Below are 25,507 nucleotides of genomic sequence, written 5' to 3' on the forward strand. Positions count from 1 at the left end.
AAAATTGGATGAAGGGTTTAGGAGCTTCCGCTCCTTAACATGTGCCTCCCTGTTTTGAAAGGGACCAAAAGTAATTGGACAATTGACTCCAAGGCTATTTCATGGACAGGTGTGGGCAATCCCTTCATTATGTCATTCTCAATTAAGCAGATAAAAGGCCTGGAGTTGATTTGAGGTGTGGTGCTTGCATTTGGAAGGTTTTGCTGTGAAGTAAGCATGCGGTCAAAGGAGCTCTCCATGCAGGTGAAACAAGCCATCCTTAAGCTGCGAAAACAGAAAAAACCCATCCGAGAAATTGCTACAATATTAGGAGTGGCAACATCTACAGTTTGGTACATCCTGAGAAAGAAAGAAAGCACTGGTGAACTCATCAATGCAAAAAGACCTGGGTGCCCACGGAAGACAACAGCGGTGGATGATCGCAGAATAATCTCCATGGTGAAGAGAAACCCCTTCACAACAGCCATCCATGTGACCAACACTCTCCAGGAGGTCGGCGTATCAATATCCAAATCTACCATAAAGAGAAGACTGCATGAAAGTAAATACAGAGGGTTCACTGCACGGTGCAAGCCACTCATAAGTGTCAAGAATAAAAAGGCTAGACTGGACTCTGCTAAAAAACATCTAAAAAAGCCAGCACAGTTCAGGAAGAACATTCTTTGGACAGATGAAACCAAGATCAACCTCTACCAGAATGATGGAAAGAGAAAAGTATGGCGAAGGCGTGGTACAGCTCACGGTCCAAAGCATACCACATCATCTGTAAACCGCGGCGGAGGCAGTGTGATGGCTTGGGCATGCATGGCTGCCAGTGGCACTGGGTCACTAGTGTTTACTGATGATGTGACACGGGACAGAAGCAGCCGAATGAATTCTGAGGTATTCAGAGCCATACTGTGTGCTCAGATCCAGCCAAATGCAGCCAAACTGATTGGTCGTCGTTTCATACTACAGATGGACAATTACCCAAAATATAAAGCCAAAGCAACCCAGGAATTTATTAAAGCAAAGAAGTGGAATATTCTTGAATGGCCAAGTCAGTCACCTGATCTCAACCCAATTGAGCATGCATTTCACTTGTTAAAGACTAAACTGCAGACAGAAAGGCCCACAAACAAACAGCAACTGAAAACCACCGCAGTGAAGGCCTGGCAGAGCATCACAAAGGAGGAAACACAGCGTCTGGTGATGTCCATGAGTTCAAGACTTCAGGCAGTCAGTGCCAACAGAGGGTTTTCAACCAAGTACTAGAAATGAACATTTTATTTAAAATTATTGAATCAGTCCAATTACTTTTGGTCCCTTTAAAAACAGGGTGGCACATGTTAAGGAGCTGAAACTCCTAAACCCTTCATCCAATTTTAATGTGGATACCCTCAAATGAAAGTCTGAACTTCAACTGCATCTGAATTGTTTTGTTCATTGTGGTAATGTCTATAACCAAAATTAGAAAAATGTCTCTGTCCAAATATATATGGACCTAACTGTGTGTGTGTGTGTGTGTGTGTGTCTATATATATATATATATATATATATATATATATATATATATGTATATGTGTATATATATATATATATTAATCTCAGGAAACGGGAGCAGAACTCGTAGTAAATATCTCCTGCAAAGAATTGACTGATATGCAGGTATCTGTACTTAGTAAAGGACTGTCGTTTAGTCCATGTTCACACATGGATTGGTTTGGTTTACAATTGGACCTAGCGCGTTTCTTTAGAACGATAAGATTAAAAGAATGGTTTTATAAAAAGGACATGATCACCAAAAATAGAACTAGTGAATTTGACATGGGGGCTATGGAATTGAGAAATAAAAGTAATTTTGTTCCATCTGTAAATTCGGCAGCTATAGATGCATTTGAGAAAGTGGTCACAATGGAGGTGGAAAAATTAAGAAGTAATAGTGTGGGAACATACAGACACCCGAATATTCTAAAGGATGAATTTTTGGCTTTGTAGGAGCTTGTCCATGACGGCGACATCATCATTAAACCCGCTGATAAAGGGGGTGCTGTCATCGTCATGGACAGGTGTATGTATATGACAGAAGTATGCAGACAACTAGTGGATACAGAAGTATACTGTAGAATGGATGGAGATCCAAAGTTCAATATCAGTAAAGAGATTGAGATTTGTCTGAAAGAAGCATTGGGAATGTATATTATAGACCAAAAATTGTATGAATATTTATGGGTTGATTGTCCAACGACACCAATGCTGTATATAATCCCTAAAATACACAAGAGGTTAGATAACCCACCAGGGCGCCCCATAGTTTCTGGGGTGGGCTCAATATTCAATAAAATGGGCATATTTTTAGACAAAATTTTCAACCCCATTGTGAAGCAGGCAAAATCCTATATAAAAGATACTACGGATTTTATAAGGAAACTAGAAGCGATAGAATTGGATGGGGAGATGATCATGGCGTCATTTGACGTAACCTCTCTGTACACTTCTATTGACCATGAGAGAGGTTTAAATGCAATAAAAAATAAATTGGAATCAGCTGGATATACGGAGGAGGGAAATGCATTTGTACTAAGGCTATTGGAAATAATTTTGAAAAGAAATTATTTTCTATTTGGTGATACATTTTATACACAAAGAGGTACAGCAATGGGGGCCAATATGGCCCCTTCATATGCGAATCTGGTCATGGAGGCCTTGGAGGAGGGCTTCGTCTATGTATCCCACCACTTCCAGTATGTTAAGGTGTGGTGGAGGTACATAGACGACGTCTTCCTCCTATGGACGGGTACAAGTGATATGTTGAAGGAGTTTCATGAATATCTCAATAACATAGATGAGACTATAAAGTTCACATTAGTATCCTCGACTAAAGAAATGCAATTTCTCGATGTATTGGTCCTACAAGAAAACAATGAGTTGATTACAAAACTTTATGTCAAAGAAACGGATAAAAATAATTTATTAGTATATGACAGCCAACATCCGCGTAAAATGATCGAGTCAATACCGCTGAGTCAATTATTGAGGGTGCGACGAATAGTCAAAAAGGAGGAGGATGTGGATGAAGCATTGGAGTCACTAATAAGAAAATTCACAGAGAGTGGGTACCCCAGAAAGCTTTTGAGGTCAGTTAAAGAGAGTGTAAAAAGGAGAGATAGAAAAGCATTGATTATGAAAGGCACGAGCGACAGAAAACGGATTAACCGTGTTCCTTTTGTTAGTACATATGTAGAAGAAAGCAGGGAGGTGAGTAATATTATCTCAAAACACTGGGGTATGCTTGGCAGGTGCCATCCAGAAATAGGTGAATTTTCAATGCCACCACTATACTCCTATAAAAGAAGTAAAAATATAGGGGACTATTTAGTAAAGTCGGACATTGGGCCATTAATAAGAAATCAACAATTGACACTAACTGGCAGAAAGAAAAGGGGTTGTTTTCCCTGTTTGTCGTGTGTTAACTGTACTCATATGTTGAAAGGCTCCACATTTGAGCACCCTGAAACAGGTAAAATTTATCAAATAAAGGAGTTCCTGACATGTGACACGGATCATGTAATATATCTCTTAACCTGTCCATGTAATCTCTGAATGCGCATATTGTCTCCCCAATATACCAAAGTGCGGATGAATCAGCATAGATACACCATTAGAAAGAAGAGAATGGACCTCCCAGTCCCCAAACATTTTGTGGAATATAACCATCAGGAGAAAGATCTGAAATGCAGGATAATTGATGTGGTTCCAGTCCAGAGAAGGGGAGGTGATAGGGAACACGGAACAGATCTTAAAAAAGAGGGAGCTCAAATGGATTTATGAGTTGAAAACACTCAAACCGAAAGGATTAAATGTAGACTACAATATTAATACGGTGTTATAGAGGGGTATGTATTAACCTTTCCTCTGTATGTATGTTTGGGGCTCAGATGTTTTAAGAAAGATATGTTGGATACTTCATATCTGTAATTTTTATCTTATTTTTTACCCATCAGATGTCAATTCCTGAAAAAAAGCTCACCCGGAAAGAATGTGGCATCATGGAGGATAAAGTTTCCAAAATTATCTTAGTTTATTATTATTCAATATTTATTTTTGTCACCTTTAAAATATATATAAATACTCTATATGCATTCTTTGCTGTTTGGCTATTGGGAGCCCATAATTAGGGTGGATTTTTCACTGAAATAAATGATAAAAACAATTGACGTGTTAAGTGTTTTTGGGATATGAGATAAATGGACCAGGACAATGGTGCAGGTACCATATAGATGTTATGACTGCAACCCTTTGGTCCGGAGGGACAACTGAGGGGCAGAGTGACTCTATTGGCTCACGGAGGCTGTGATGTTATGCAGTCGTCCGTGGAGCCAAGGTACATTTAGGCATCTTAAATAGTCCTTTAAGTCCGTGGAACAAATATAAAAAAATGTATATATTACATATGATCTTTAAAGGTCTATACCAAGTATAAAATCATATAATACGAATATATACTCCCTATTTGATCCGCTCTGTTTGTGTATGGGAACTCTATATAGCCGGACAGCAATCTGTGCAAAATGGTCAGTGTAAATAAATAAGGCCCCTTTCTCTGTTACCGAGTAGGCAGAAATATAATAAAAAAGGAGTTACCGTACATTTTTTGCTCTGTGCCACAGAGCGAGCACAGATAACATAAATAATATGACGCTGCACTGCGCTATTGCGCAAGCGCTGGTGACTTAAATTATAAGAGGTTAAGAAGCCACTACCAATATGGCGGTTCTTAATGCTACTGCGCATGCGCCGTGTGAAAATTGCCACACGTAGCGCCCCATTGGCCAATATGACATACCATTGTGATGATGCGTTTGTGACATGCGCAGTGAGCGTCAGGGAACGCCGACCTACAGGCATGTCCTCCATGAGCCCACATGAATGTTAGGGGTGAGTAGATTGTAATATAAGCAAGACATAATTAATATCAAGAAATTTACTACTACTATGATCATAAGAAATAAATCATGGATAATCTGATGGGTATTATGAAGTTCGGTTTTAAAGCACATAAGCACAAGGCACTTTATGTATGAGCACTGGATACAAATATAAGTGAACAATGAATAATGTAAATGTTATTGGAAGCACTAATTGAATGTAAATTATGATTGGATTTAACTCAATATATGTTGAGACACATATAAATAGACACTAGGTAAGGTTACTCACTGCTTGATAAAGGCTCAGATGGAGCTGAAACGTCGCCCGGCTATGTGGGTCAATTAAACCTTCCACATTTTTCACTGAAACTATGGAGTGCTGCCTCTTTTTTGAGTGTGTGTGTGTATATATATATATATATATATATATATATATATATATATATATATATATACTGTATATATCTATCCACTATATATATATCTACTATATAAGTGTCTAAGGGTCACTTCCGTCTGTCTGTCTGTCACGGATATTCATTGGTCGCGGCCTCTGTCTGTCATGTAAATCCAAGTCGCTGATTGGTCGTGGCTGTTTTGCCGCGACCAATCAGCGACGGATACAGTCCGGCGGCAAAATGGCCGCTCCTTCCTCCCCGCAATCAGTGCCTGACGCCCGCTCCATACTCCCCTCCAGTCATCGCTCACACAGGGTTAATGGCAGCGTTAACGGACCGCGTTATGCCGCGGTGTTAACGCAGCTATTAACCCTGTGTGACCAACTTTTTACTATTGATGCTGCGTATGCACCATCAATAGTAAAAAGATCTAATGCTACAAATAATAATAATAAACAAAAAAAAAGTTATTCTCACCTTCCGACGTCAGGTTCCGGTGCCAAGGATGCTAGACGTCGCGTGCTGTCTTCGGCAGTGCAAGCGGCAGGTTCCGGTGCCAAGGATGCTATGCGCGAAGGACCTGCCATGACGTCACGGTCATGTGACCGCAACGTCATCTGCTGCGTGAAGCTGCTGCGTGCACCGCACACAGGCGCCAGGACTTCAAGGAGCCTTCGGAAGGTGAGTATATGTTTATTTTTTATTTTAAGTCTTTTTTAACCACGCATATAGTGCCCACATTGTTATATACTACGTGGGCTGCGTTACATACTGCGTGGGCTGCGTTATATACTACATGGCTGCTATGTACTACGTGTGCAGTGTTATATACTATGTGGGTAATGTTATATACTGCGTGGGCTGTGTGGAATACTGCGTGGCCTGTGTTAACACATCGGGTATTCAAGAATATGTCGTGGCCTGTGCTATATACTATGTGGCTGCTATATACATACATATTCTAGAATATATATATATTTATTTTTTTTAATCACGCTATTTAAATGGTGCCTATGAGACCAACGCATCCAATTGTGATTAAATTGAACTTTGTTTGCGGGACAACTGCTTGAAATGACTGAGTAAATGCCTAAGGCCACGTGCACACGTTGAGTTTTTTTAACCTCAGTCTTTATAAGCCAAAATCAGGAGTGGGTGATAAATACAGAAGGAAGTGGGGATGTGTTTCTATTATGCCAGAACGAATCTCGAATAGTTTGCTTTGAGAGATTTTGGTTTCCAGTAAGACAAGAGTTGTGGTTGGAATAGCACAGGTAACAGCAGAAGATGGCAGCACATCACCACCCACCCAAAAAAGTGTTGCTTGGTTGTTTTTTTTTTACCCTCTGGGATAGGTGATAATTTACTGTTTCTCGGTGATAGAGAGAATGGAGCTAAGAAGTCCCCCCTCTTTGGTAGAACAGAAATGTGCATGGTTGGCCTCCACTGGTACTTGAATTAACCCTAATGTACAGCAATCCTTTAGACAAAGGAGCGGAGGTTGAGCATGCACACCTGTGTTCTATTACTGACGGAGCAGCATAGGTCGTACACTTGGGGTCTGACTACTGGGAAATTGATAGGGAATAACCTTTTAAAAGTTTGTATGATGAATTCAAATAATCAAGGGACCGACATTGATGATGAGAAGGGGGGGCAGGGTCTATGTTTTAATGGAGCTGCAGTCATGGCTGTAATCTTGACACAACTGCTTTTCTAGCCTATTTTCTAGCTGTAGATTATTTTAATTCTATCTCCTACATGTAATTACAGGGGTGGTCATTTAGACATACAGGATATAACCATCAATTTGTCCATGAAAAATTAAATAAAAGCTGCTCTCGCTCTCCCCGGGCTCACCAAGGAATGCTCTGCATCAATGTTATGAATCTAGACTGGGCTAATTGGTTCCTGGACATAAAAAGCAAATTAATTATGTAAAAATTACACAATGTGATTTTCTGGTTTGCCTACGGTAAAAATTACAGACCTCTCCAGTCTTTGTAGGTGGGAAAATTTGCAAAATTGACAGTGTATCAAATATTTATTTTCCCCACTGTACGTGATAACGTAATACAAGTACTAGCGGTCACATGCCATGTTTGGCCTTCAGGCTGCTGGAATACCTCTGCTGGCATCATTGCTGCCTATAAAAGGCTTCTACATGAGTTTTTAAATTGGCCAAAAAGAGTAGGAAAAAAAACTTGTGCATAACATCCAGTAATTATTAAAATATACAAAATCTTTCTTCACAATTCTACAATAATAAATATCACATAGAACCATACAGTGTATAGGTTACACCCCTCATGAGTACAAGACTGACATCTACTGGTCAAAATGAAGTCTCACATGTACATGGATCAACAAACAAGACAAAATATCATAAATTCTACATGGAAGCAAGCAAAATACAAGTATAAAGTGCAAAAATTAAGCAACCAATGTTGGAATGATGGCATATGGAACAAATGGAGACTATTAATCAGGAAGAATTTGTCCAGTTCTTCTGAAGTGATTATTAAAATACCAATTGGTATGGAGAAGAGGTGGAGACAAAGAATATTAGACCAGTTATCATTACGGAGTTAAACTGAAAATATACAATTGAAGATATGAACGGCCTGCTGCTGCCGCCAGGTGCAATGAAGCCATGCTGGGCTTCCTGCTATACGGAGCCGCCTTAGGACCATTTGTGTTATTCCATAGGAGCATGGAAGGCAGAGGGAAACGTGAGCTCTCTTCACAGGCAGTAGATGCTTTCTTTTATTTAAGTGACAGAATGTGGAGACCATAGACTGTATCATAAGGGTGCACACTGTCCAATATGTCATAAGTGGGCACAGTGTATGGGGCATAGTTCACAAAGGATTAAGGTGTAAGGGCATATTTCAAAGGGGGAGGAGGACGGTGTGGAGGCCACTTTTAAGAAGGAACAATGGAAAGGTGAGTTTTCGTAGTGGTGACAGGGGAGAGATCATATTCAGTAATGGTGGACAGCATTGAGGTTATTTCATAAGTGACGACAGTGTGAGAGCCATATTTCATAAAGGTGAACAGTGTAGAGGTCATATTTCATAAGGCGGACAGAGTGGGGCCAATTTTTTGTAATTGTGGACAATATGGAGACCATATTTCATAAAAGGTGGACAGTGGAAAAACCATATGTCATAAGGAGAGTCCGTGTAGAGGCCATATTTCATAAATGGGAACCATATGTCATAAGGGCAATGTGGAGGCTGTAATTCATAAATGACAGTGTAGAGGTCATATTTCATGAGGGAGGACAGTGTCATGGTCCTATTTCATAAGGGAGGACAGTGTCATGGTCCTATTTCATAAGGGAGGACAGTGTCATGGTCCTATTTCATAAGGATGGACATATTTTATTAGTGTGTGCCATGTGTTATAACGGGAGGGGGACAGTGTGGAGGCCATATTTTATTCATAAGGGTCATATTCCAATCAAGAAGCACAACATAGGGTCATATTTTAAGGTTGAAAAACAGCATGGGGGATATTTTTTAATGAGGGAGAACAGTGTGGAGCCATATGTCATGTAGAGCGCAGCCATGGAAAGATAAGTTCATCTATTTTCATAAGTCATGCAACTTATTATTTAAAGAGCAGTCATCTATACTTTTCTTTAGCTGGAAATCTCATTTAAGCAGATATAGCAGTGTTGGGCCTTAAGTAATGCAGGGGGCACAGCCAGGGTAATATTTTTATTCAGGAGCACAGTCATCAGGCGATTCTAAACGTGGCGATACCAAATATGTGTATCTTATTTTATTCTTGTATTTTGAATGGAATGAATGGATTGGCATTTGAACTTTTTTATTGTTTTTATATTGTTAAAAACATTTTTTTCACTTTACACTAGCTTCAATGGTCTCCATGGGAGACTAGAAGCTGCGATCATTTGCTTGTGCTACAAAGAGCAGGGCTGCAGCAGAATGCTCACCTACTATGAGTGCCGACCGCTAGGCGGCACCCATAGCAATCCGGCTATGAACAACAACAGGGGTCTGCTGCAGACCCCGGGTTGTCATGCTAACCCATTGGCGACCCGCGGACATGTGATACAAGCGCCGATAGGCATGGTTTGCGACGCAAGAGATTGACAGCGGCATTTAATATGTTAACAGTCGCAGGTGGACCAGGAATCCACCCGCGGATGTTAGGGTCACACGACAGCCGATCAACTCAGCGGTCATTTGCCGGAAAAGGTGCGGGCTCATCGCCGGAGACCACACCAAACAGAGAATGGCACCCAATGACAGACATTGCACGTGTTACGGTAACTGTATGTAAAGTGTGCTCCTGGCTGTGCGTAATCACTACATAGTCTGCAGTATGATACTTGTCTGTGAAACAATGAGGCTTTGTGCCACTGCCACTGTGGTCTTCTCATCACTGCCATTAAAGATGACTGGCATCACAATCAGATGCACTGTCTTGCAGTTGAAACGGCTGTTTGCTTCTAAAATGATTCTATAGGAGAGCAATTAAAAGAAATCAGCATTAAAGGATTGCGGCATTTTTTCAGTTGCAACGCAGCCTGACTCTCAGCAGACCCTTACCATTGTTAATACTGTGAGATGTAGGTTCTTGTGGTAGAAACTCATATGGCAGGGCATGACAAGACATCACAACTGATCACGTTACTATCCTTTGTTCTATGTTTATGATATGAGGTTGCTTCTGGAGCTGCATTTATGTACTGATAATGGTTCTGGTGCTATTTTCCTGTGTTCATGTACTGATGATGCTCTGGTTCTGTATTTATGTAATAATGTTGGTTCTCTTTTTGTATTTATACACTGATGTTGGTTCTGCTGATGTATACAGTTGAAGCCAGAATTTTACATACACAATAGAAAAAGACACGTATGTATGTTTTTCTCAATATCTGACATGAAATCAGAATACTGTGAAGCTTTCCCATTTTAGGTCAATTAGAGAAAAACCTGCATATGTGTCTTTTTATGTAGTGTATGTAAACTTTTTTTTTCAACTGTATATGTGCTGATGATGTTGGTTCTAGTGCTGTATATGTATATTGAGGTTGGTTCTGATGTTGTACAGATGTAGCAATCTTTTATTTAAAATGCTACATGGCTACATTAAGTAGTATGCCACCTGACAAGTTAAAAGGGTTGTCTGGGACTTTTACATTGATGGTCTATCCTTAGCATAGGTTATCAATATCCGATCGGTGAGGGTGCGACACGTGGCAATCTCCAGTACCACCAGTGACCGGATGTGCTCAGTTGTGGAGCTGTGAACAGAAAATGTCTGTGACCAAGTAACGCTCCCTATTGATTCGAATAGGTGTATATCCAACTATAATGTTGAAGAAGCTGTGCAACTTTACACCTGAGAAAATCCGACCAGCACTAGCTGATGGGTGGGTGCGCTGGGTGTCGCACCTCCACTGATCAGGCATTGATGACCTAAAAACAAAGTGACAAGTGTGGGGCAAAGTTCCCCCTGAAATTTGTGGAAAGTTTATACTCCAAAACCTACGAATAAGTGAAATACATTACATCCATCTCAATAAGCTACCCCTTTTAAGGGGAGACAAATTAAACCATAAACAAACAACAAATCAGAAATATTCCACAAGACAGGTATAAAGGTGAAATTGTGATGTGAACACATAAATCTCAGACCTTTGTGTAGGAACTGGGGGATGAATATGGTACGGGGGTGGGCAGCTTTGGGGGGAATTGCCTACCCAGTAGCAACAACTCAGAGGAATAATTAGGGATGCCATATGCACTTAAATGGCAATATCACTTTTAAAATAAATAAATAAGGGCAATTGGAGGATTAACTGCGCACTTCAATGGAATTATTTTTTAAGGGGGCTATCAGTGGGCACTAATACTGTTTGTGCAGCAGTCAGGTCATCATTGCTTTTTGAGGGCAATATTCATAATCACCGATCATTATTACTTTTTAAAGGCAATTACTATTTTATAGAGGCAGTTGGAGCATTATTGTTCTCCAAAATGGCATTTAAAGGGAACCTGTCCCCTGGTAAACGTTATTTACCTGTAAATAAAGGACTCCTCCGAGGAGCCGCCAGCTTTGTTATCAGGGCGTGCATGGAGTGATTGCAGTCACTGCTCTTTTCTTTGAGCAGCAGTTATTTAAGCACACCCCAGCATTTGACAGCTTGCTCTGCAGCACATCTGTGCAGATCGAGCTGACAAATCAAGATTTCAGCTGCTGCTCACAGAATAGAGAGCGGTGTTGCGAGTGGTGACTATAGCCGCTCCATTCACGCCACTATGACTGAAGGTTGGAGGCTTCCAATAGGTAATATGCTGATGAAATGGGCAAGGCAGCATTGTAATGCTATTTATTCTACGAAGTGACAAGCTCCCTTTATGGCATTATTACTTTTTAAGTGGCACTCACGTAATTATAACCTTCAAAAGGGAACATGGGCATTGTTACTTTACCAGGGGCAAAAATGGAGCCCTAATACTTTCTAAGATGCAAAAATGATGGCCCCATTACTTTATTGTGCATTACTGCAATCTGGGCCACAATCTATTAGAGCAGTGGTCCTCAACCTTTCTGACCTCGAGAGCCACATTCAGCTCTGCAAGAGGGTCGTGAGCTCCTGTCCCACCTCACAGTAGTGGCAACCAAAGCCACCATTACGAGTATAATGATAGCCAAAGCTTTTCTACACCAATCACCCCAAAGCAGTATACCAAGATCCAGGGGTTTCCACCAAATCCCCATTCAGCAGTCTCCCATCACGCACTCCCACCACAGTCACATCCAGCTTCAAGCACCTCCTCTGACCAGTAGTATCATCCTTTATCTAGCGTACCATACTTAAATTATCTCTAAACCCCCAAGACCAGTAGATGAGTACCCAGATCTGCTCTTCTCTGCAGGGCTACTCACAAAGTTCACCATTTTGAGATGTGCTCTTCATACCAGTTTAGCTAATGCACCAAGCTGGCAGACAGCCGCGAGCCACAATTCATGGGACCACAAGCCAAATGTGGCTCCCGAGCTACAGGTTGGGGACCCCTGTATTAGAGCATTATTTGTGTGCTCTATGTACACAGTATTGGAGGGGTAAAGGTTAGTTATAACAAAAATGCTAATGTTTCTGAATTACATTATTTAGAGTACTGAGCAACAAATGAAATCAGTCACAATCAATCGTCAAACTCAAACACTCAATGTACCGTGAGGCAGCACAACATGGCATGAGAACACCAGACACAGCCCAGGTTATCTGACACTATACATCATAAGAGGGAGAAATGGGGCAGAAATAGCGGGATAGGAAATCTCTTTCCTGTGAATACATAGGGATGGTGCTGAAGATGTGAAAAGTGAGAAGGAGAGCTAGGCGATGCACTTTGCACCAGCCACCACTCCTAGGCAAGTCCTTAAGGGCCAGGATATTCTTGACCCACTCTCTTAGGGAAGGGGGCTTTAGAGAGCCCTTCCCAAACTCAATAACAACCTTTAACACCTACTGAGAAGTAACCAAAAAACCCAGCCAGGAAGCACTCACCATCCCACTATGCAGGGGAACTGAATGAACAGCACTAAAATGGATTAGAAGCAGGCCTTATAAGCCAGCCCAAGCCTATGGTGACAATCAGGTGATGCATTCCTCCCAGTCATGTCCAGTGAGCCACTCGCTGCTCATCTGAACACTAGGGTGCACACATTCCCACCACTGGCTTACACCAGACAAGGCAGCGTCCTGCGTTGCCTGGCAACCGGGAGACAGTGTCCCATGCCGCAAAATAACTAGTAAATGCGACGTCCCACATCGCTCACCACTTTCGACACACGAGGTACTGTGTGTAGTCGCACCACCCAAGTGTGCGATAGCTCTGCCCAGCGCGGACCAACCAGCAGAGCAGTCTGGAAACCGAAGGACGATTGCGTGCATGGCAGACATTCCTTACACAGAGTATGCCGGTCCAATCTGACAGTATAACCTAAGCACACAGTCTAGTAGGGGATATAGCTGCTATAAAAATTACACCTTTCGTGTCCTAATCACTGGCTCTGTTCTTCAGAAACTGAAGATTAATCAGTTATGCTAATTAGGATGCTCGATGCACCATTCTGCCTTCTTGCTTTGCATGTCTCTACTTTGCTTGCCTGGAGAAATCACTGCCTAGAAATCACTGTCAATCATCAGTGAAGGAGATGGGGGCAGGCAAAACCAGTGGGGGGGGGGGGGGATGGTACACTGAGCATCTTGACCAGGCAAGAGGGTATTAGCACATTAATTAGCATATTTTATTAATTTTCAGCTTTTGCAGAATGGAGGCGGTGACAGTAAGAATAAAGGTGTTTTGCTGGGTGATGGTGAACTGACCTACTGCTAGCCAGTAATAGCAGTGTGTCGTTCACACTTGGCGCCAGCCATCAAACTGCCACAGACCCTTAAGGGCCAGGTATACTCTTCACCTGCATCCTGATCCTGGTAGAGGGGAACTTTAGCAGAGCCCTTCTTCTCAAGTGGCGAGGAGCATGACGGCTGCTGACCAGACGCACAAACAGCAGACAGGGCAAACACACCAGAACCAAAAAACTGCAGTGCAACTGCATGAACAATGATAAACCAAACACAGGCACCAAAGCATGAACCTCCTCAGAAGCACAGACACACTGACCTTAACCCCCACCACAACTGAGAATTATCAGCAACAAAAGGAGGAAATGGCAGGTTTAAATCTGCTTCCCAGCAGTCACCTGGCTACGCATGGGCAATGCCCAATCTCCGTCAGACCACAGAAACACCAGAGGAGGGGTGGGAAGGCTGGAAGGAACCTCCCACCACCTGACTGCCCCAGCGGGTACGGTGTCCTGCATCCACTGGCAGCAGCTAACACCAGAGGACCCGGCGTCCTACATCTGCTGGCAGCAGCTAACACCAGGGGACCCGGCGTCCTACACCTGCTGGCAGCAGTTAACACCAGGGGACCCAGCGTCCTACATCTGCTGGCAGCAGCCAACAACAGGGGACCCGGCGTCCTACACCTGCTGGCAGCAGCTAACAAAAGGGGACCCGGCATCCTACACCTGCTGGCAGCAGCCAACACCAGGGGACCCGGCGTCCTAAACCCGCTGGCAGCAGCTAACACCAGGGGACCCGGCGTCCTACACCTGCTGGCAGCAGCTAACACCAGGGGACCCAGCATCCTACACCTGCTGGCAGCAGCCAACAACAGGGGACCCGGCGTCCTACACCCGCTGGCAGCAGCTAACACCAGGGGACCTGGCGTCCTAAACCCGCTGGCAGCAGCTAACACCAGGGGACCCGGCGTCCTACACCTGCTGGCAGCAGCTAACACCAGGGACCCGGCGTCCTACACCTGCTGGCAGCAGCTAACACCAGGGGATCCGGCGTCCTACACCTGCTGGCAGCAGCTAACACCAGGGGACCCGGCGTCCTGCACCTGCTGGCAGCAGCTAACACCAGGGGACCTGGCGTCCTAAACCCGCTGGCAGCAGCTAACACGAGGGGACCCGGCGTCCTGCACCTGCTGGCAGCAGCTAACACCAGGGGACCCGGCGTCCTAAACCCGCTGGCAGCAGCTAACACCAGGAGAACCGGCGTCCTACACCTGCTGGCAGCAGTTAACACCAGGGGACCCGGCGTCCTACACCTGCTGGCAGCAGCCAACACCAGGGGACCCGGCGTCCTAAACCCGCTGGCAGCAGCTAACACCAGGAGAACCGGCGTCCTACACCTGCTGGCAGCAGTTAACACCAGGGGACCCGGCGTCCTACACCTGCTGGCAGCAGCTAACACCAGGGGATCCGGCGTCCTACACCTGCTGGCAGCAGCTAACACCAGGGGACCCGGCGTCCTGCACCTGCTGGCAGCAGCCAACACCAGGGGACCCGGCGTCCTGCACCTGCTGGCAGCAGCTAACACCAGGGGACCCGGCGTCCTGCTGGCAGCAGCTAACACCAGGGGAATTGGCGTCCTGTCTCCCTGCATTGCTAGGAGTGTGTCCTAGAATGTGGTATCCGGACTGAGCAAGCACTCCCACAAGCTCTGCCTCCGAAGGTGATATCCCACCCTTCATGGCCAGTGAAGTGCGACCCGCCGGAGAGCCGCAGCCTGCCCAGGATCCCGCTCAGGTACGGAGCTATCATTCCTGACAAAAGTGTGATTTTTCTGGGTCTATATCTCCTACAAGGCTACGTGCTCAGTTGATTCTGTCAATTTGGGCAAACTCCCCCTAAATGTGTCTCTTGTGTACTCTGCAGACGTGTAGTGGCTGGAAGATGCTGGCATGGTGGTCTGGGTCAGATGGGAAACTTGAAAGGACACGACTTGTGAGCCACTTTAGAAAACAGTACTGTAATCCTGTTGATGGTCTGCAGAACAGGTATTTACCCCCTCGAAGGAAGATGAAAGTGAAACGCGTGTCAGGGGTGCTTCTGTGGCTGCCACGCAGGTTTATTGACCTCTTTTCACTTTATACCATTGTTGGTTTTATTTTTCCTTTACAGCTCTTATTCAGTCTAGCACAGGGTGGTCCCCATCATGATTATAATTGGGATTTTATATATTATCCTACATCTTTGAACCAGTGACTGCACTCCTGTGGTTAATGCACAACCTTTTTCAGCAAACCTTTGCCTTGTCGATGCTTCTTTTTTCTCAGCAAACATCCTCGCCATACTCCAAGTGAGTGTTTTCCATCTGTTTATTCTATTGTAGTTCATTTCACTTTGTATTCATTTCATTCTGATGTATACTTCTGGAGATTGATCATTCATTGCTGCATTTCTTGTTCCCTTTTGTATATAAAATTCTTGGTGTGTACATTTACCACTATTTAATGACTAATATCGGCTGTATCCGGAGGCTTCTGATGTGGCTTGTCCAACACTCTCCTTTGAATATGTCTTGGAATTCTGTTCAATAAAGATTTGCTCTTTTATTTTTGGCTAATACTCCAAGCACACATGATCCGATTACTTCCCGCATGGTAGGCATAGCCCCATGCGGGAAGTAAGCGGATCAATGCATTCCTATGTGTGCGGAATCCCCGCAATTCCGCAAATTAATGAACATGCTGTGTTTTTTTCCGGAATGCTTTTCCGCTCAGGAAAACAACGCAGCATGTGCACACAAAATGCGGATTGCATTCTAATAATAGGATGCTTAATGTGAGCGGTTTTTTTCGCGGTTTTATCGCGCTTTTATAGCGGAAAAAACGCAAAAAATCCGGAACTTGTGCACATAGCCTAACAGAAAAAAAGACCTTTTGTTATACTCCCCTGAGAGGCGGTTCAGTCCGAGGGGTGTCATTGGCCTTGGTCCGGCGCAGGTGTACTTATCTGCTGCATCTTACCTAAACGTTGAGTGCTAGGTCTCTTACTATTAATCTATATGGTTTGGGAACCTGTCCTTAGCACCCCATCTGTAGTAGTGCTCACGGTTACATTTTCTCCTTATCTGCAAAGTCCTGCAGTGTGCAGGGGTCGGGCCTCTCTGACCTTTCCTGACGCCTGCGCACTGCAGCACTTTGCTCTGCCCTCAACAGGGCGGATACGCCTGCGCAGGAATGCGAGGCCGAGCAGCCTGAGTGGATGATGCAGGGATGCGTCATCCACATGAAGCAAGAAGGAGGACGGCGATCATAAGAAGATGGGAGGTGACCACGACCGCCCCGCAGTTGAGGATAATAAAAGTTATATTTTTTCTTAAAGGCCGGGTGGGGGCCTGGAAGCTGTCAAACTTGGTGACAGGTTCCCTTTAAATAGCCTGTAATTTGGTGCAGACCCCTAGATGGAGGCTCTCCCAGGGTCCCACTATTGCTTACAGTAGCATAGCACGCTCACAGTTCATTGATATAGGTGCATGTAATATTCGAATTTGATCAGTAGATGTCGCTGAATGTGACCAGTAGATGTCATCCTCTCCTTTCTGTGCTGTTAATGAATCGCAGCCTCTGTTGTTATGGAAAGCGGGGGTTACTGTGTACGGATTCTTGCAGTACTACAGGCTGGTACGGAGTGACGTGAGCTCACAACAAGCAGGGTTGTAGTCGACTTTCAGCCATACCGTTCAGCAAATCAGATCGCAGCTGCTGAAGAACGCAGTGACGTCAGAGTCCACAGCCAGCACCGTAAGCATTCGATCGGCCATGCTTCTTTTGGGCAATTGCACCGTGTGACTATTACCGATAGACTCCCGTACTTCCTGTGTGCGCGTACACACGTGTTGTGGTGCCGGTGACTGGTGGAAGCCGCCATCCTGGCCTGCATGCCGCCCTAGGGAAGCAGGGAACGTTCTGTCGGCGCGCTATGGTGACGCGATAATTAGATGCCCACCCCCTCCGCGAGCGGCGCGTCATACGAGCAGCGACACTCCTGCGGTGGGAACCTCGGCTAGCCGACGCGAAGGCTGCGGCGATGCTCCCGTGCACTGCGCCACCTCCCGCGCTCCAGCCTGTCTCCAGCTGAGGGAGCGGACACCGTACAGTGCGGCCTCCGGCGGCGGGAAGCGGGGAGGATGAGCGGCCCCAGGGACGAGAGGCCGGAGGAAGCGGCGGAGGAAGCTGCGAGTGACGGCAGGGAGGAGGAGCCGCCGACTAGCCCCGCCCCTGCGGAAGAGCCGCCGTCCGACAACGCTGCGAGCTGTGCTGTCGGGAGCCTGTTTTACTGGCTGAGGGGCCGGTGCCAGGGCCGGGGTCTGTGTGTGGACCCAGCCCGGGACAACTACAGGGCTATGACTAGTCTGTACCACGCCATTCAGCCAGCCGACTCTGTGAATCTGAGCACAAGGACTCATGGCGCAGTCTTCAACCTGGAGTACTCCCCCGATGGGTAAGAGCTCACGTGTAAAGGGTGCTCCCCCCGTCTGTATAATAGTCTGCAGTGGTGGTCGCACAGTGCTCGTGATCATTAATCTGTGGGGTGCGGTGCAGTCGTTTAGGCCGATGCGTAATGTGCCCAGCTTTCTTCATGCAGGGGAAGAACTGACCTGTGTGAACATGCCCTTACTTCCATGATGTTGTATTTTATTTTTCCCAGCTCCACCTAGAACATTGGCCCCGTACTGTATGTGTGGCGTCTTCCTGCGTGGGAGGTGGGTTTCTCCCAGCTGCTCTTGTTCATAGTGGAGGGTGCTGGGCAGAGGACTCTTTATTAATTTACAATTCATTTTTTAGGACATTTATAATGTTTTTTTTTTCTCCAAACCAGACGAACCCCCTTTCTTTTAGAAAACCCGTTTACTACACGATTCACCTTCTTTTTGTGCCATTACACTTAACAGTCGGAAGAAGATCTGTACTGCTGACTGACACACGGCATTTGGAGTGCAGGAAACTCCACAAGGAGCCTTAGAGCAGATACATAATGACTAATGTGCGACGGGTTTGGGTAATTGCTAGTGACACAGTTATTTGTTCTCCATCATTGCCCCAGTGTAAGTCCTCAGTGATCCGATGTCCCTTTCCCCAATAATAATCCCATATTAGCAGGTCCTGGTGCTGACTGGCGTTTCTATGAAGCAGGAAATCCAGCCCCATATCTGTCATTCCTCTATGTTAATATTGTAGATGATATTGGTGTTCTGTGATCCTTTCTTATACACCGTGTGTGTTCTTTTCCGTAGCTCTGTACTGACAGTGGCCTGTGAGCAGACGGAAGTCCTACTATTTGACCCTCTGTCTTCAAAGCACATAAAGACCTTATCAGAAGCACATGAAGACTGTGTCAATAACATCAGGTCAGTGACGGCCAACATTTGTTCTAGCCCCTAAGGAGAGAGCTCTGCGTGTAATGCTTGGTCTACACTAGTCATTGGCGGCCGTTAACCCGCCACCGGTCAGCTACTTATTCTATAGACCGGCACACCGCGCTTCCTATCTGCTCAGATCAATCCGTAATAGATCGATCTGTGCACATAGGCCGTTGTTCTCGGCAGCACGTGTCCTGTTTACACAGTGATGTGCTGCCGAGAGCGATGCTTTTTAAAGGGAACCTGTTAGTAGAAAAAAGGCTATTAACCTGCAGATATGGGGTTAATTTGCAGGTTAATAGTTATTAGGCATCATTCAAGGTTATATATTCATTAGGTGACCATTATAAGGATTAGCGCGGCAAACCATTTGATTTTAGTATTTTGCATATGGGATTTTTCACCCAGGATCCTGAGTTTTGCCAGCAGCTGTATCCTATTTTTTTTAATCAAAATAATTTTTTAGGTTTCCCTTGTCATTGAGGGCGCTGGTGTAATTCCTATATACTTTAGTTATTAACTTGTCTGAACACTGCAGGGAGGAAACAAACTTTATTCTCCCCATCAGCGTTCCGGATTCAGTCACAGCGGCGGCGCCAGTGTGGGTTCAGTCACAGCTCTGAGTATACTGAGCAGGCCCAGCCTGGACTGACAATCGTTCTGCATTGGGGCTGGCTGTCAGTCAGGGCCGGGTGTGCTATTTTTTATTTTCTTAAATAGTTGTAGATCACTGTTGGAGACACAATATAGGGTGCCTTAAAGGGCTTGTCCAGGCTTGCCAATAAAAGTCTGCAGTCCTTCTATGTGACTGTAGATTGCTGAATTGTGGCAGCATGTGGTGTGCACACTGTCAGGATTCCCCAGAATTCCTACATGGCCTCATGTTTACAATTTGCATACTTGCGGTCACATGCCGTCTAAACGTGCTCTACTTCTCACAATAGAAGTCCAGAGAGAAAAACCAAATAAATGTAGTCCGCACGAGACTGAGTATGCAAATCACATAGTGTGTGTGTAATATACACTTATGTGACTGGGATGACTTGCCCAAGATGCCGGTCTCAGGCGGCTTCTCCCTAATTTGATCCCCTAGACTGACGGGTGTCCCCGTGTTTGTAATTCTGTACATTGACAAGCTGAATCCTAAAGGTGTGTAATATACGCTCTGTTAGGATTTCGCTCTGCTTTCCGATTCCCATAATCGCTCACATTCCATTTACAGACATGTGGTCGTGTGACAACTGACGTTCCTCCTGCTTCTCTCATTGTGGTCATTTTCAATTGACAGAAGCAGGAGGGGACATTGGTAGTCACATGACCACAAGTCTGCAAATCGCATGTGAGTGATCATGTGACTGCGCTGGAATCGGCAAGTAGAGCGAAATCCTAGCAGAGCCTATGGAAAAGGGCAGCCAAAAAAATGTAATTCTGGCTTTTCAGTGAATTTTATTTTTTTCTGATTACACTGTTTACCGATCAGATTAATTTACTATATATTTTGATCAGACATTTCTGAATACAGCGATACCAAATTTGTGGATTTTTTTCTTTTATGTTCAATGTGGCAAAAGGAAGGAGATTTGAATTTTTGTGTTTTTAGTTTTCATAGATTTTTAAAAACCTTTTTCTCACTTTTTACTTTATTTACTAGTACCCTTAGGAGACTTGAAACTGCGATCGTCCGATCCCCTGTGCTATACATCGCAGGGCTTCAGCAATGCTACATATAGCAGAAATCACGATCTCCTGTGAATGCCAGCCACGAGCCAACATTCACAGGAGTATCGTAATGATAGGAGACCCCTGGTTGCCATGATAACCCATCGGCAGTTACCGTAAATCAGCTGTCATGTGCGGGGAAAGATGCGGGCTCTGGTGCTGAGTCATGGATACGACATATGACGTAAATATAAGTCATATGTAGTGAAGGGGTTAAAAATTGAGTAGCCAATGGCCCACCTGAATGATTTCAGTTTCAGCTGCAGTTTGGACACAGTTAAATACTCAGTTTCATTAGTACCCTAAACCTTCTTTTAACCACGTGTGTTTGTTAGTAAAAATTAGAATACAGAAGGGAGTATCACTGCAGGTTCAGACTACTTGTAGTCTGTTACCATGGAGATGCATTTGTTTACATTCCAGCAGCCCACAAAGTTGCTAGGGGTTGTTGTTTTGTTTTTTGTTTGTTCGTTGTTTTTTTTTTTTTTTAGGATGTATTGGGGCAATAAAATATGGTTTCAAAGGTTGCTAACCCTTTTACAGCCAAGTACATGTATAATATAACATGACTGCATAAGAAGAAAAAAAAGATAGTTGTACCTGGAATATTGTTCAGACTCTGGTTAGTGTGCTATAAAATCTTTAAAGCTCAGCTTTGACATTGTATCAGGATCAAAGTTCTAGGTGCTATACTTCTGCTGCCAGACTGATTAGACATTAAGGCTGTGTGCAGATGTTGCTGATTTGCCTGTGGAATTTTCTGCGCAGATTCTGCCTCTCTTGGCAGAAAACGCAGGAAAAAATCCGCACGTTTTTGATGCAGATTTTCATGCGGATTTGTATGCGCTTTTGTAAGCTAAATAAAGATGTATTGTTTAACAAAAAAAAGATTGTGATGTCATTTCTTGTCCAACCTCTTCATTTACATACTCCATTGAAGAATAATGTTTATACACACAGATAGATATATAGATAATAGCTAGATATATCTATACATAAATGGATAGATAGATGGATATATCTATAGATCTATCTATCTATAGATTATCCATAGATATATCTAGCTATCTATCATCTATAGATCTATTTAAAGATATATCTATCCATCTTTCTATAGATGGATAGATAAATAATACCAAGCCCGATATTTAGTGTGTGCACGCACTCACTCACTCACTCACTCACTCACTCACTCACTCACTCACTCACTCTGCGTTAGGCTGGGGTCACACTTGCCAGAAGCTCGCACCTCAGTACCCGGCACTGAGTGCTGCCGTCACTCGGACCAGAGCATTCAGCTACATAGAAATACATGCAGCCGCACACTCCGATCCCACGTGCAGGCGGCAATGCTGGGAATTGATGTGAGAGACTTTATGTAATATCTATTTACTTTAAAAAAAAAATTTTAAAGAAAAAAAAAATGGTGTGGGCTCCCGCGCAATTTTCTGCGCCAGTGAGGGAAAGTGATGGAGAGGTTTCAATAAGACACCTATCCATTACTAATCCTATAGATCAGTGTTTTTCAACTCCAGTCCTCAAGACCCCACAACAGGTCACATTTTCAGGATTTCCTTAGTATTGCACAGGTGTTAATTTCATCACCTGCTCAAGCATTAATTCAATCGCCTATGCAATATTAAGGAAATCCTGAAAACATGACCTGTTGTGGGGTCTTGAGGACTGGAGTTGAGAAACACTGCTATAGATGTTAAAGGGTTAAATAAAAACACAGCCAGAATAAAGTATTTAAATGAAATAAAACACAACACAGTTTTTACATATTTATTGTTACGCCTAATTCCTGTGATGCCCTCGATCTCCTGTAAAATAAGAAAAAATAATAAACCAACACAAATACTCCCTGGTCTGACGCAGTCTATTTAATAACGAGTGTCCCACGACGATCTCCCCTATAGAGCTGTCACATATGGAGATGTGACTGCTCTATAGGCCTCCAGTGACACATTGACAGGAGACAATGGCTCCTGCAGTATTATCACTGAGGGTTCAATGAGTTCAGGTTCTCACTTTACGGCACTGCTGCGTGAGAATTTTCCCACACAGCGGTGCTGTAAGTGACAGTATGAACTCTGCTGAACTTGGCGGAGGGATACAGTGCAGAGGATTACCTGCCGTCATTGTATCATTGTATCACCGGAGCCCCTGGAGAGCGGTCACATCTGCTGATGTGACAGCTCTCCGCGGGAGATCGTCGTGGGACACTCATTGAATGGATTACATTGGAACAGGGAGTACACTGTTGGTTTATTATTTTTATTTTTTTACAGGTGATCGGGGACTAGGTGTATGGTGAGTATATACTGTATGTTGTATGTACTGTATGTGTATATGTGTGTGTTTTTGTAGTAATCCCTAGTAGTCCCATCGGACAATACACACACACACACACACACACACACACACACACACACACACACACACACACACACACACACACACACACACACACACACACACACACACCTTCTCCGTACACACAGTCTCCACCCACACACTCTTCCTCCCGATCTATAGTGTTTCTCGCACCCAACTCGGCAGCAAAACCGCAGATCTTTTTTAAACCTGCGGTTTTGCTGCGGATTTGTCTGACACAATGGAAGTCATTGGGTGCAGAAACACTGCAGATCCGCAAAAAGAATTGATATGCTGCGGAAAATAAAACTCTGCAAATCCACGCTGTTTATTTCCGCAGCATGTGCACACCAAATGTCAATTTTCCATTGACTAACATTGGCTGTGCTCTACACTGCAGATTTGATGCAAAAACGCTGCGGAAGCGCATCAAAATCCGCAACGTGTGCACATAGCCTAAAAAGTTTTTCTTTCTGGTTCTGTGCCTGTTTAAAGGTAGGAGAAGCCATAAACAGCCAGAAAGATGGATCACAATATATTACTGTCATCTGTATCCCTACTCAGCCTTCCAGTGACCCGGGGGAGGGGGGGATGTATGAATCTTTGTTTATCGCCACTCTTTTAAAAATCAGGTTTTGTGTGCATGTTACTAAAAGCTTGTAAAGATGAGCAGATGAACCTGCACCTAATGAGGCTCTTTGTAGATCCCGTGACTCAAAGGTTAATGGGGTTTTTCCCAATGATGTAATTAATCCCCTAGTCACAGACTATGGAGTAATATACTGATTTCTAGGGGTACCACCTCTGAGCCTGCAATACCAAGAATGAGGCTCAGGGACTCAGAGGAATGGGCTCTGTAGAGTCCTGTCTTGAATGAGTGGAAAAGAGCACACTCGACCACTGCTTTATCTATTGTTTTTGGTTCTGCCAGAGAAAGCGGAGCTGAACGCTCAGCTATTTCCAACAGTCCCATTGACCACAAATAGAGCAGAGGTAGAGTGTCTGCACCTTTGCCTCATCCACCACAATGAGGCTCTTGGGATTCATGGGACCCCCCCTAAATCAGCAGGTATTCCCCTAAAACATGGATAGGTGATAACCTTTTTTAAGGCTCTGTTGCACTAGTTCTTTTTTCCATTAGGTTTTAGTTTAGTTTTTTTTGATGGTCAGAATAGGATAGTATTGTATCCAGACATATGGATCCATCTTATAACGCATGGCTTCTGTAAAAACAGAATTTGTTTTCCTTATGAAGTGTTTTAAAGGTGTGATGGCCACTTTAGGCATCTATGGCATATCCACAGTGTGTGCCATAGATGCGGATCGCATTTCTGCAAACTCCACCTATAACCAAGTCGGGGCCTCTGACCTCATCCTGCCTAATGACGTGGCCATAACAGGGTAACATGCAGCAGTTAAGTTCAGAATAATACCTGTTTTTCCTTTTTGTGCAGATTCCTGGACAACAGAATGTTTGCCACCTGCTCAGATGATACCACAATAGCCCTGTGGGACCTGAGAAAGCTAAACACTAAGGTGTGCACGTTACATGGGCATACCAGCTGGGTAAAGAACATCGAATTTGATACCAATACAAGGCTTTTGGTAACGTCTGGATTTGATGGCAACGTCATAATCTGGGATACAAATAGGTGAGTACAGGATTTTATGCTGCAATTTGAATCTGCTAACACAATTTTTGTACACATATATAGACATTATCCGAGGCTGATGTAGTTTCTCATGGCAAATGCAGTATTCCGATAAGCTAATGAGGAAATATATATGCAAAAACACAGCAAAAAAACCGCAGGTGTCGGGTTTTGCTGCGTTTTTAGTGAAAGAAGACAGGTTAAGGCTACTTTCACACTAGCGTCGGTACGGGGCCGTCGCCATGCGTCAGCCCGACATAGCGACGCATGCACGCATGCTGTGAAATAAAAGCACAACGGGGGCGGCGGATGCAGTTTTTCAACGCATCCACTGCCCCATTGTGATGTGCGGGGAGGAGGGGGCGGAGTTCCGGCCGTGCAAGCGCGGTCGGAAATGGCGGACACGACGCACAAAAAAAGTTACTTGTAACTTTTTTTGTGCCGACGGTCCGCCAAAACACGACGCAACCGTCGCACGACAGTTGCGACGTGTGGCACTGCATCGCAATGCGTCGCTAATGAAAGTCAATGGAGAAAAAAACGCATCCTGCGGGCAACTTTGCAGGATGCGTTTTTTCTCCAAAACGACGCATTGCCACGTGCGTCGAACGACGCTAGTGTGAAAGTAGCCTAAGCAGTATGTGAAGCCATCGGTTTTCCGAAGTTTAAACTGTCTGTTTC

The 25,507-nt window shown here is 44.3% G+C and overlaps 1 protein-coding gene and 1 long non-coding RNA gene across 2 annotated transcripts in view; both read left to right on the forward strand.

Moving 5' to 3' along the window:
• The first annotated feature begins 4,456 nt into the window (after nucleotides 1-4,456).
• Nucleotides 4,457-16,277, forward strand: LOC143792993 (uncharacterized). Its single transcript, XR_013220029.1, has 3 exons — nucleotides 4,457-4,917; nucleotides 15,590-15,711; nucleotides 15,836-16,277. It is a non-coding gene; the product is annotated as an uncharacterized LOC143792993 (long non-coding RNA).
• Nucleotides 16,278-17,678: 1,401 nt separating this feature from the next.
• DCAF10 (DDB1 and CUL4 associated factor 10) overlaps nucleotides 17,679-25,507 on the forward strand; it is a 29,791-nt gene continuing 21,962 nt past the window's right edge. The window contains exons 1-3 of the mRNA XM_077251371.1: nucleotides 17,679-18,160; nucleotides 18,954-19,067; nucleotides 24,629-24,826. Coding sequence (XP_077107486.1) covers nucleotides 17,847-18,160; nucleotides 18,954-19,067; nucleotides 24,629-24,826 — 626 coding nt within the window. The 5' untranslated portion in view covers nucleotides 17,679-17,846. The remainder of the gene's footprint in view (nucleotides 18,161-18,953; nucleotides 19,068-24,628; nucleotides 24,827-25,507) is intronic.

This window comes from Ranitomeya variabilis, chromosome 1 (assembly GCF_051348905.1).
Source record: "Ranitomeya variabilis isolate aRanVar5 chromosome 1, aRanVar5.hap1, whole genome shotgun sequence".
In the NCBI taxonomy this organism is placed as follows: Eukaryota; Metazoa; Chordata; class Amphibia; order Anura; family Dendrobatidae; genus Ranitomeya; species Ranitomeya variabilis.